General features: G+C 39.8%; 2 protein-coding genes and 1 long non-coding RNA gene across 4 annotated transcripts in view; 1 reads left to right on the top strand and 2 right to left on the bottom strand.

Moving 5' to 3' along the window:
* The window catches only part of LOC113592174 (mediator of RNA polymerase II transcription subunit 4), a 14,712-nt gene extending 8,720 nt beyond the window's left edge, over positions 1-5,992 (bottom strand). Inside the window, exons 1-4 of one of the 2 annotated variants that reach the window (XM_035522857.1) lie at positions 4,567-5,992; positions 850-960; positions 585-703; positions 1-13 (exon numbers count right to left, since the gene is read on the bottom strand). The exon at positions 1-13 is cut by the window's left edge and continues 216 nt beyond it. In XM_035522857.1, coding sequence (XP_035378750.1) covers positions 1-13; positions 585-703; positions 850-960; positions 4,567-4,693 — 370 coding nt within the window. In that variant the 5' untranslated portion in view covers positions 4,694-5,992. Of the gene's footprint in view, positions 14-584; positions 704-849; positions 961-1,704; positions 1,835-4,566 lie in introns of those variants that run through there. The other variant, XM_035522858.1, reaches the window with a different exon arrangement.
* A 358-nt stretch (positions 5,993-6,350) lies between these two features.
* LOC113568965 (phosducin-like 3) lies at positions 6,351-8,876 on the top strand. Its single transcript, XM_026997101.2, has 6 exons — positions 6,351-6,442; positions 6,813-6,930; positions 7,165-7,255; positions 7,408-7,551; positions 7,719-7,927; positions 8,191-8,876. Exons 1-6 carry the CDS (start codon positions 6,437-6,439, stop codon positions 8,334-8,336), a joined length of 714 nt encoding a protein of 237 aa, XP_026852902.2. The 5' UTR covers positions 6,351-6,436; the 3' UTR covers positions 8,337-8,876.
* An 808-nt stretch (positions 8,877-9,684) lies between these two features.
* Positions 9,685-11,051, bottom strand: LOC118240800. Its single transcript, XR_004775637.1, has 6 exons — positions 10,994-11,051; positions 10,844-10,870; positions 10,636-10,689; positions 10,466-10,540; positions 10,202-10,246; positions 9,685-9,809 (listed from the first exon to the last, which is right to left on the bottom strand). It is a non-coding gene; the product is annotated as an uncharacterized LOC118240800 (long non-coding RNA).
* Positions 11,052-12,643: the final 1,592 nt, after the last annotated feature.

The raw sequence follows: 12,643 nt of genomic DNA, 5'->3' as shown, positions 1-12,643 counted from the left end.
CAGCAATCAGGCCCTGAGAGATCACACACACACACACACACACACACACACACACACACACACGTATGAGTGCAAGCGTTTCCGTGTCCTCTGAGGACCCATTTAACTCTTTAGCTCATTTCCTGCATGAGTTGCTGGATGGAAGAAAATATTAAATTGGTTGGTGATCGGTCCTTCTCTCCAATTGGAGATGAAGAAGCCAGCATCACAGGATAGTCTGCCTGAAAATATGAGTGCACTTAGAAATGCACTTCAGATGGATCTAATGAAAATGACAGAAAGAATTCACATTTCTGTTACCAGTTTTATTTTATAATTATAGTTATATACTAGAAGACCATTAGGAGTCTAGGTTAAACAAAGCCTCTAATGGTTAGTCTGAACACTTCAAGATGTAAAACGTTTGATTTGTAAGGAGTTGTACTGAATCACAATGAGTCAGTGACTAATCTCTCTGTACGTAACTGGTTGATGTATGTGACTCTCACCAGTAATGAATCTGTGGTTAATTTGTAATGAGAGTGTGTGAAGAGGTATGGAGTCATTCACTGGACTCTAAAGTGGGAGTGAGTCTGCGTAGGCACCTTGACTTTGCCCTGTGCAAAGCTTGCGGCATCTTGCTTGTTCTCAAACACAGCCATATACGGCAGCAGGTTCTGATCCAGCCATCGCCAGTGTTTCTGCACCTCCTCTGCTGTGGCTCCTGTGTGTGTGTACACAGACACACAAATATACACATTCTAGAAGTCTGCACAGCTATATGACCTCACTGCCACCACAGTGAGTCAATGCATTTGCACCAAATGCAGCATGTGCTCAAACGGCGTAGCGAGATACGAGAAGACTCACCACTGGCGATAACCCAGCTAACCTGGGACCCTGGCACCTTCAGAAGGATTCGGAATGGGGCCATTCGAGCATTTGAATCCAAAACAGTGTCCAATGCCCCCACCAACATACCTACATGCACATACATAAACACACACACGCACACACACACGCACGCACACGCACACACACGCACGCACACGCACACGCACACACACACACACGCACTCGATGTGACAATCACATAAAATTAAAATCGAATACTAATAGAACTGTCAATAAACAAGATAGTTGCTAAAAAAAGGTTTTTTATCATTTGTCTTAATTGGATTGCCTTAATGACAGATCAGTTTAAATCCAATATAATCCAGTCCTGTGTACTTATTTACACAACTTCTAGGTGTGGGAACAGCAGAGAAGTAATATGGCTCAACTTCCTTTTTTCTAAACCTCTTTGGGCTTTTTGCTTTGGAGAAAGCCAACAGATTTTTCCTGAAAAATGGCACAATTTCCCACTAGAAAACAAGCATATCACTCCAAAAGAAAACAGGAGCTGCTCTCTGAACAACCAGCAGCCCAAACCTGTATGCACTCACGTCTACATATATTGCCTGATAATTTGTTCAGCTATTTTATTAACTCCCTTTAATCCAGACATGCAGCATGTGTTTGACAGAGGTACTTAGCAAATGGTCATAATCAAAATGTATGAGTCCTGTAAGAGATTTTCTTTCTGCACTTAACAGGTCCCTGTTTCAGAATTCCTAACACACGCAGTTAATAGCATGCCTGCATTTAACAGGCAGAATAAGAAAGTTCCCATGGGTTTACCAGCAAAAGGCTGGGCACAGAGGTGATTCTGTCTGTCCTGCTCACCGATAACATGGTGAAGACACGGTGAAAACGGCACCATTACACTTCCTTCCTGAACCTCATAGCTCTCACATTATGAGACTGCTGGAAGCTCTTCAGAGCTCCAGTGACTCCAGCCTCTGAGGGCCACCTGCTGTTGTCTGGCTCTGCTGTGAAGAGGTAGTGACAGGAAAAAGATTGACTGCCTGCCATTTCTTCACTACTAGATCAGGAAGATGCTGTTTCAGAACTGCAGATGGACGACAAACCTGCAGTCTGTCTACAGTTGAATTTTATACTAAATACTACACTGAACAAAACAGCATATCAAAACACATTATGAATAAATCAACAAGCCTACAGTCTATCTACAGATGAATCTTATTTTAAATACTACACTGAGAAAAAAAAGTAAAGCATATCAAAACATGTTATGAATAAAAGTTGCACAGCGAGAGAATTACATACCCCTGTATGTGGCTTAAAGCAGTTTTCTTTGGAACAGAGGCATGCACTGGCTTAGCACCAAGTTACTTTACCCAGTATCTGATCAACACTGACCCATAAATGTACAGCTTTCTCGCCCCATGTGACTAAATGAAAAAACCTCGGCAGAGAACTGCATCGACATTCCGTCCATAGTTGCTGCTGTTTTGGAACAAAAAAGGCCCACAGACCTTTGTGGCAAAAAGATCAGAGCTTTCACTGCGCAGGAGAATCAGAGGCCCCTCACTTGCTGTGGTCTCTCCCTTTACATGGGAGCACTATATCATGCTACTTCAGGCACAGCTGATGAGGCTCACATGCCATTTTAGTTCAACATTTCCTGTTAATGGGATGAGTTTAACAATGAAAACATTAGTGTAAAACCACAGTGCAGCATGGGCCTCTTACAGCAGGATGATGGGCAAAGGGACCACTCACTTTCCTAATAGGAGCACAGATGCCTTTCGATTACTGAGCTAATTAGATTGCTGAGCAGCAATTGGACTAATGATGCCCACTGAGTCTGTGATGAGCTTGCAGCAGAAAAGGAGTTGGAGGAAAGGATCAACTCTTACAAAAACAACAAAGAAACAGACAGTCAAGTCAAAAGGGTAATAGCAGAACAGTAAAAAACACACAAAAACTATGCCTGCTTTTTTTTAAACTTCAAACTAGACAACAGTTAGGTATATTCTAAACAGACAGTCAGAAAAATATCCTTTAAAAAAAAATTACACCAACAAAATGTTTCACTCAAAAATGCATTCAATTCTCATGCAGATTTGAGGTTACTGCAGTAGGAATACACAGGATAAATTACGCTTTATTGATCCTGAGGGAAATGGTAAAGTTATAAATTCCCATTACAGTGACCTGAGCAGGGGATTTGATTCCTAGGAGAATGGTGGGACTTTAGACCTGTCTGGGACGAGAAGAGAAGGATGTGAAGAAGTAAACAGTTACTGTTTGAACAGGTCCCAGAGCACACAGACAAAGAGAGTAGACAAATCTAATAATGACACCAAACACAAATGCAAAGTTGCCTGCAATACCTCCACAGCACAAAACTGTAGACTTCTAAAGATGATGCTGAAAACCTTGTCTGTGATTCATTTGAGTGCAATTTCAACATTTACACTAAAAGCCATTTTGCACAAAATTTAACTAGAACGTTTCCCAATTGAATGGTTAGAAATTATTAATCTGCTACACTAACACTGGCTTTAAATATTACCAGGGTCATGGTAGGTTCACAGTTAATGGTATCACTGACGTGAAAGAGATTGGCTGTAAACAGCAGTTTACTGAACTCCAATCGCATGCTGAGTTGGCTCTGTGTGCTGCTATCTTAAATAAATATGCATTAACATGAGACCACAGCTGTCCATTTCCTCATTTAACCACTGAAGGTGACAAAAAGAGGAAGAAGAATAAGCAAGTTTCCACATTGAGTAAAAAAAGAAAAATAGCTTTCACTCAGAACAGGTCACAAGCTCAGCTCTCAGTAGTCAATCATAAGCTAACTGGCCAGCTCCTTTGGTGAATGAGTAAGTAAATTGCATTTATAGATCATATTTGCCCCACTCTCAGAGGGATGGCACTGGTCTATACAGCATACACACTTCCTCCAACTTGGTGCGGTGTCACAGTACACTTTCTTAAATTTTTATTATTTGAGCTTCACCACTGTTAACAAAAGCTTTACCTGAACTTTTGAGTTTTCTGAACTTTTGAGGTTGTCAAAAAAACTTCCATATCCATAAAAAAAAAAATTTGATTTAAATTACCAGGAAACATGAATTGATAGTTTACCTTCCCAAAGTCCTCTCCTTTGATAGGGTTTTTACACTTACACACACACACACACACACACACACACACACACTTTTTTCTGGAAATGAGACAGCTGTTGTGGATATGAGACAGGATACTTTCCCACATACCAAACCCGTTCTCAGTTTAGGAAACTCCCTGGCAGAGAGGAAAACAAAAGCCTAACCAGGATGCAACTTTTTTCATTGTCCACAAGCTAAAAAGTACAACACAAAAGGCTTATGTGAGCATTGTTTTTTGTTTATAAGTGGTTTACTGTAATTCCTTTGTTTGGATTAAAGTGCTACGTTCTCAAAGACAATTCCATGGTTAAAAGGAATTGTGGTGTGGGAGTGTCATCTGCTAAAGGTTTTCATTCAGATTCATTTGAACGGTTTCAAATATTTACTGGCATACATTTCATAGCAAATGCTACCATTTTACAACTAAATCAAAATCGACCTCCTGTTGATAGCAATAACAACTTCGTAGTGCAATTTTCTGGGCCCTATAACTTGGTAACCTTCATGTTACCAGCATTAGAGCAGGTCTGAGTTAGTTTAGGTAAAAGAGGAGGGGGTGCCTTACCTGTAATTTTACCCCCAGTATCGCCATGTCCCCTCCTTCGCTGCAGGAGGAAATAGTCGTTCGTCTTCTCCGTCACCCAGAGCTTCAACGCGCTTTTCAGGGAAACCTCATCTGGAGTCAGCCACATCCTCGCTGCGCAAAACAGCGCGAGTCCACGGACGAAACGCGGACAACGCCGATCTTTTGTCTCTTGTGATATCTAAATGGGGTTGGGGTCCCGGCAACGATACACCCGATCGCAGCTATCTAGCTGTCTGATGCATCCATGTTCGACATGTGTCGCCCAGGAGAGCCCGGGCACTGTTGGCTCACGGTTTGGTTCTCCAGATTGCAGTCCGCACCGATCTAGACATAACTTCCGTTTTCGGATCTTCGCTGGCTCAAGAGGACACGGCAGGAAAACAGACGGAAGTCCACACGAGCCCCTCCGTGCACGCTGTCGAAATGGTGAAGGCGGTTCTGGAGCCGGTTATTCGGCTATTCGGTTATTCGCATAAATGAAGCGGATTACATATAATCGGCTGAAAGAATGTTTCAAAGTAACGTTTCTAGCCCTTGGTTAGTACCCTTATGAAGAGGCTTCTGGAAAGGCAACTAAATGCAACTAAGATATAGGCTTAGACTATAGCCTGTTAATGACTAGAGAAGGCCTTTAATGGTCCCTTGGCCTCTGATGTTCATATAAGTTTGCCTCTGACTAACTTTATATGAGACCTACCATCTGTCAACTCATCTTAAACCTTTGAAAGTATTCTATTTCTTATTCCTCACACACTAAGAGGCCTGTCTTGGTTTTCTGTTTGTTTGTTTGTTTGTTTGTTTGTTTGTTTGTTTGTTTGTTTGTTTTTTGGCAGTGTATGATATTGAATGTTCATTGATTTTACAAAAATACAGTATTTACTACGATTTAATTGTTTTGCATTTAGTGCTAATCGGTTGTCTTTAAGCATTCATTTTAGTCCATAAACCTATGGCGATATTTACAGTATCGTATTGTAAGAATAATCAAATTTGTGAAAGGGAGGGGATGCTAGTTTGGGCCAGACCAAATAAACCTACTTTGTAGCTGAAGAAACTACCAAACCATTTGCACAGAGTAGCAGTGGCTTCTTTCACGAGTGACTTGTTACTAAAACAAAAGGCAGGTGAAGTATACATGTCTTGTGTATGTAGGCCTATATATAAATACCTATATATCAGTTTATGATGTGTTCATACATTGTATTCCCGTGTGTGCTTGCATAAACAGTAATTAGTCCTTACAGTAGCTTTAAAATAACATCCAGCCAACACTTCCCCCAGTAATGAAACATTTCCCGTAGCTATGCGGGAGGGACCGTGTGCAATTTAGTCATTTTAATAACAAGTAATCTTTATCAATACTCTATCCTACTATCAGGTAGGGCTATAAAATAAAAAACAAAACAAAAAAACAAAAAAAACAAAAAAAAAAACAGGCTGTTAGTAAACACTGTTTATTTGTTCTCCAGATGATCAGATCGACCTGATTGACAGCTTCGCCTGGTCGTGCGCTGCAACCCTTATATGGCCATTTGGGCTCAACTCGGATATTGGTGCAACCGGTATTATTGTCCCACGCTGTAACTCTCGTCACATTTGAGATTATTTTGCTCAGTATTATCAGTGCATAATGCCATTTATTATAAAATGTATAAACAATTTTATAAATAGTAATGCGCCTAGGAATTGGTTTTAGCATTAAAGTAGAGTTAGCATTAAAGTAGAAAGCGCGTTTGTTGGTATGCGTAGACGTTTCATCCAGTCGGAGCTAATTTATGTCTGGTCCTTCTATTTCCGTCTCGGAACAGCCACAGTCTAATTTGACGGAGAGACCAACTCAGTAATAGAAATGCAGGTTTGTCTTTAATTATTCTTTATTTTCGTTTTTTCGGCCATCCGGAGATCAATGATATCAACGAAGCTAACTGTGTTTTAAACACGGCCAAGTTTAGGAAACATGATTTAGTAAGCTTTGAGTTAGGTTAGCTGTGTTAGCTAGCTTGGTCACTGAATAAGGATTCCTTTTTGGATAGTTAGATTTGGTTAGGTAACTGGTTAATGGACTATCTGTAGCTGGCTTTTTGTGTAGTGTCGCGTCCAGTCTGATTTCTGGATCTTAAACTCAGATTTTGTGGAAGTAGCTTCATAATAAAATGGGTAATTCATCATAAGTTGGCAAATAACAGTTCCTCTATGTAATTAATCTATACATGTCTTGACTCAAGGACCCGAACGAAGATACTGAGTGGAATGATATTCTCAGAAAAAAAGGTATCCTCCCTCCTAAAGAGACTCCGAAGGAGGACAAAGAAGAGGAACAAAATATTCACCAACAGTCCATTGGTAAGATTCGTCAAATGCCAAGAAAACAATATGAATGAGTGTATTGACCACAAGCTATTGTTTTATCTATAAATGTAATTTATTTAGGACTCTTTATTGTGGTGGTAATAATGTTTCTAAGCTTCCAGACATTGATCCTGAGTGATGTGAACACTGGAGCAGTACATTCTGCTAGGCTTGATTTGACCTTGGGTGGTTTGTTGTGGAATTTGTCTGATTCCTCTGTCTCTGTAGTGAAGACCTATGAGAATATGACTCTGGAGGAGCTAGAAGAGAATGAGGATGAGTTCAGTGAGGAGGATGAGGCTGCCATAGAGATGTACAGGTGAGTACTGGCCTAGAACCTTTAGCATTTTGGAATGCCTGAAACTTGGCATTTTAAGTTCCTGAGAAAGTCTGACCTACAGTTCATCAGTAAAATGAATGCAAGCACATGATCTTTATTATGTATTAAAGTATTGCTGTTTCTGTTCCCAGGCAAAAGAGGCTTGCAGAGTGGAAAGCAAACCAGATAAAAAATGTGTTTGGTGAGGTGAATGAAATTTCTGGTCAGGACTACATTCAGGAAGTGAACAAGGCTGGCAGTGGAATCTGGGTGGTACTGCACCTCTACAAACAAGGGTGAGAGCCTGAATGAATGAGTGAGTGAGCATGTGTGTCATCAAGCATACACAAGAATGTGCTTTTGTGTAGTAAAATAACTTAAAAGTCTCCTATGCCATACAGATGATTATTATGTAGCACAGTATTCATAACATTGATGATAAGGATGATCTTTATTTTCCCAGCATCCCTCTATGCACACTCATAAACCAGCACCTCTCGGAGTTGGCTCGAAAGTTCCCACAGACCAAATTCCTGAAGTCCATCTCAACAACATGCATCCCCAACTACCCCGACAGGAATCTCCCCACTGTGTTCGTCTACTATGAGGGAGAGATGAAGGCCCAGTTCATCGGCCCACTTGTTTTTGGGGGCATGAACCTCAAGTGTGATGGTATGTATGTTGAAAAAGAATGATGAATGATACATTTCAGATCCTCTGCATTCGCTCAAGTTTTGATGACTTTAGGAATGTTCCTTCCCTAAACCATTTATGAACCCTCTAAAGTTCAAAGATTTTCAAGTTCATGCTTATACAGTATAGAACCTTATGTACTCCATTTTGTTTAAAAAAAATTGGAAATCAGTTAATACCAAAAGCTGTCTGGGATTTCTTGGCGTGTGTGTAACCCTCCTGCTGCTGCCTGTGTTTATCAGAGTTGGAGTGGCGCCTGGCTGAGGCAGGTGCTGTGAAGACAGACCTGGAGGAAAATCCACGGAAGCAGATCCAGGATCAGCTGCTGTCGTCCATCAGGTGCTCCGTGCCCAGCCGCAGAGACAGTGACGAATCTGACGATGACTGAATGCCTGGCTCACGGGTGCATTCAGCCAGGGCCCACAGCTGAAGTGTGTGGTCCACCCCACCTCCACCCAGTGGTGTTTGATACACAAGGAGTCATGTTTCAGCATGTTCCACACCCACAATGCAGCTGCTGACCTGATTCTCCTGAATATAGTGTGCTGTGCACTTCTCACAGTGCTTAAGTCCTCTTTACTATAGTCAGGCTTATGTTCCCTCTAGTGGTGTTGACTAAGAACTGCACTTTGAAGCTAAGCCTGATGAAGGATTCTTGTTCCAAAGATGCAAAATTTCAATTCATCATGATTTTTAGGTCTGCTAACGGTTGACACCTTCCAGAAATGCTATTTGAAAGTGGTATTTTATTTATGTCATGTATATATGAGTCATTATACATGTTCCTCACCTAAACAGTTTTTATACAAATGGTCCCATTGGTTATTATAAAAATCCCTTGGATTTCTGATTTGTGTATTGTCTACACATTATAAATATAGTAAACATGACATGTGACCTTATATTTCAAATTAAATGAGTAAAAACCCTTGTGTCTTAGTTTTTGTGTTAGGATTAAGCTGGTTGCTAGTTATGGCCTCAGGGCAATGATCAGGTTTGATATTATGATTAGAGACATTCAGGACAGTACAGTACAAGTGTGCTTATGTAAACAGCAACAAATCCAAGAGTTGATGTCTTCGATAAAATTCCATATACTCAGCTCTTTATTGGAAATACCTTGGCGGTGCATAGTTAGAGATTGCAGTCAATCTGCTTCTTAGCACAAAATAATATCTGGTCATAAGTGATCATAATAGTGCTGAATAATTTATTAATAATATATAATATTTACTCCAATATGGAAAAAACTGACCCAGTAAACCAACTCAATCTAATAAAGGACAGAATTTGTGTAGAGTTGGGCTGCTGGATAGACAAAAATACTGTACTGAGATATCTACATATTGAGATGGTGTTATTGTATATTTTACAAGGAGTTTACATTTGTTAGACTGAAACCCAAAAAATATCTAGATTACGAGGTCTGATTGGTCAGGGTCACAACATGCAATTTGTAGAAGGCTCTCTAATAGAGTACTGCTATTTAACGAATTACAAGCAATATATTGTGCAACTCTAGATCAGAAACTGACCAGTGATTAATATGTTATGGCATAGCTGACCAGTTGTAAATGGTAACAGAATAATTGCACCAGAATAATTGAAATATACCTATAGGAGAGTTGTAGCTAATTAGTACTGTGAGTGTTGGTGCAAGGTTAAAATAATACAGCAAACAATGAGTGCATGGGCAGTGAAATGGTGCTTGTGAAAGACTGAAAGACATGGCACTAAAAACATGAGATTCAATTTATTTACAAACATTGACTCAATTACAGCTCGAGTGGTCTGTGAGTTGGGATCAGCCCAGACCTTGTTCCCCATCTTGCAGAGCATCCAAGGAAAGAACAGAGGACATCTGCAAAAAAATAAATTAATTAATTAATTAAAAATAATAATAACTTGGTGAATAAGGATGCATAGAAGTTTTAGATATTGCATGTTAACTGCACATGATGGATTAGACTGATTATTGCATCTTTTAGACATTTGTTTAGAATGTGGCCTGTTGATTTTGAGAATCTAAAACCCAGAGAAGATTATGAAGCACACAGTAGTGTGGGTAAGTACAGCTTTAAGATGCCATCTTAATCACCAGAAATCTGACCAACTAAATCTCTCAAATGGTAGTTGGTAGTGGGTAATGATGTGCAGATATGTGAACTGATAGGCTGAGTCATGTGTGAGATTAGCTGTCTGACTCTACCACCACTACATGACATCCGGCATGTCGGCCGAAGTAAACATCACCTCAAACGAGTCTGTCTGAGTGACTGCATGTCCCCTTCAGCTTCTCTAAGAGAAAGATGAGGTCACTGACACAAGACGTCACAGAGCACTGACATCATATTTCATCTGATTTGTGACCATTAAAACCACTGCTCACAATCCTGATCTTAGTAGCTAGCAATATTTATACATTTTGACATCATTATAATCTATAATGGTGAGCCTATTATGAATACATCTGTTCTTCAGATGGTATAAGCTGATGGAAAATGGGACCAGGCCTACCGAGGATGCCTGCTGTTTCTTCCTGCGCTGGGTAAACTTGGGGGAGAGGCGCATTAGCGGGTGGACGAAGTGTGACTAGATAAAGAATATGTAGTTCAGTACATGTTCAAGGAGAATGTTTCATAGGGCAATTAAGCAAAGTTAAGTAAAGAATTCTCGAGGGGCTTTACCTCTCTCTCAACAGAACCAAGAGAATTCTGTGCTTTGGAATAGTGAAACAAAAACTGAAAAAAAAAAGAGATTTAAAGAGTCTGTACTATCTCTTGGTATTTGCATTATACTCAGTTTGACAGGGTGCTATTATCAAATGCTTATTACTCTGAAATTATCAATCCAAAGGTATCAAATGGCTGGCACAGCCAGACACATAATACTCACTCGTTTGAAGACATTTTGGATCTGCTCCTGAGAAACCGAATATACAAATATGTATTAGATGATGAATGCTTAGACTAAGAAACATGCTTATTTACAAGTAATTAGAGTGCACACACAGATTTGTACAAAGACACTGCATATAACTTTCACCTGGTTATGGTCTCGCCAAATGAGTCCACACAAAGTACTCTGCAGATCTGAACCCTGAAGCAGAGAGATGCATTGTGACTATCATAATCATACAGTGTTAAAGATATGAGTGTACAGCGTTAAAGAATGTGAGGATACAATGTTAACGATGTGAGTGTACAGAGTTAAAGAATGTGAGGATACAATGTTAACGATGTGAGTGTACAGAGTTAAAGATGTGAGTGTACAGTGTTAAAGATGTGTGTACAGAGTTAAAGATGTGAGTGTACAGGGTTAATCAAAATTTAATTCAGATTTGATTATTTGCTAAACTCTGAAACTACCAGTTTGCTCTACCCGATGCATTAACAGCAATTACGCATAAGATAGAAATAAAAAGAGATGAATAAAGGTATCTAGGGTACACTAGATTGGATCGCACTGTTAATGTTAATTTTAGATTTTAGATTTTTTTTTCAGAAGTGGTAAAAACAGACTTTGTGCATTATGTTCAGTGTTTGCTGGAATACTTAACACTTGTCGAGCGATGGGCCGCATCCCGGGAGAGGCATAAGATTACTAATCGCACGGTAAAGTACTCAGTTCAACACATGTTAAAGGATGAGAGAGCGAAACAGTGTGGTCACCTCCAGGAGGAAAAGCAATTCCGATCTGGTAGAGCCCTGACTTCATTATGAGCTGGAAATTGCCTTTATTGTAAGACTCCCATAATACGCATTACACAAGCAAACAGATTGTCCTGTTTCTGAGCGGCCTTTGGATAGATATTTCCAAGGGTCTCTTTGCACTTAACAACCATAGCCATTTATCGTCGCTGTCGCTCAATGTGTGTGTGTGTGCGCGTGTGCGTGTGCGTGTGTGTGTGTGTGTGTGTGTGTGGCTTGTTGTGGGCAGTGGGCACAGAGGGAGATTTATAAGGTTAATAACTTGAGCATCGATTAAAACCAAACTATGGGTATAAGCTGGGCGAATCGTGCGTAGTAAATGACGTCTGTGAAGCAGCAGAAAAAAACAACAGCAAAACTTACTTTTGAGTGCGGCTGCTGTGTCCCATTTGATGGTTTACTTATTGATCAAACATATACGTTTTCTCTCCCACATGTACTAAAGTCAACCACTGTTTAGTTGTTGTTTTTTGCTTTTTTTAAACCTTTTTTTTTTGGCAGGTATTTCTCAGCATATCAATTCTGTTATTTTAGAATAGCGCATTTTGTGTTTAGTCCCCTCTTCTAAATGACCACAAAACTACATGTACTAGAATAAATGAAACACTGTGCAACAGATCTTGCAACTTAAAGACTTGAGCCCCACAAACCGAACTCAGGAGTACATGAGATACTGCGTAGGGTAAGCAGGTTAGGTATTCTAAATGAAAAGCCAAAAAAAAAAAAAAAAGTTTAATTTAATTTCAATATTCCAATTTTGGTAAAGAAAGAAGGATAAAAAGACAATGACACACATAATTTTACCATAGTAAGCACAGCTGTATAAGCACTTTTTCTGTTTAATATGAAGAAGGTCAGTCATTGGTTTTAATCAACTGGTCTGTACCAAACCGATAATAAAGACTTACAAGAGCAATGTTGAGGCTGTGAGATACATTTTGTGTGTTTGCATGTATGTGTGTGTCTGCGTATATGTGAGCCTTTG

The sequence above is a fragment of the Electrophorus electricus genome, chromosome 25 (assembly GCF_013358815.1).
Source record: "Electrophorus electricus isolate fEleEle1 chromosome 25, fEleEle1.pri, whole genome shotgun sequence".
NCBI classification, from domain to species: domain Eukaryota; kingdom Metazoa; phylum Chordata; class Actinopteri; order Gymnotiformes; family Gymnotidae; genus Electrophorus; species Electrophorus electricus.
This window is presented reverse-complemented; position numbering and strand designations above follow the sequence as displayed.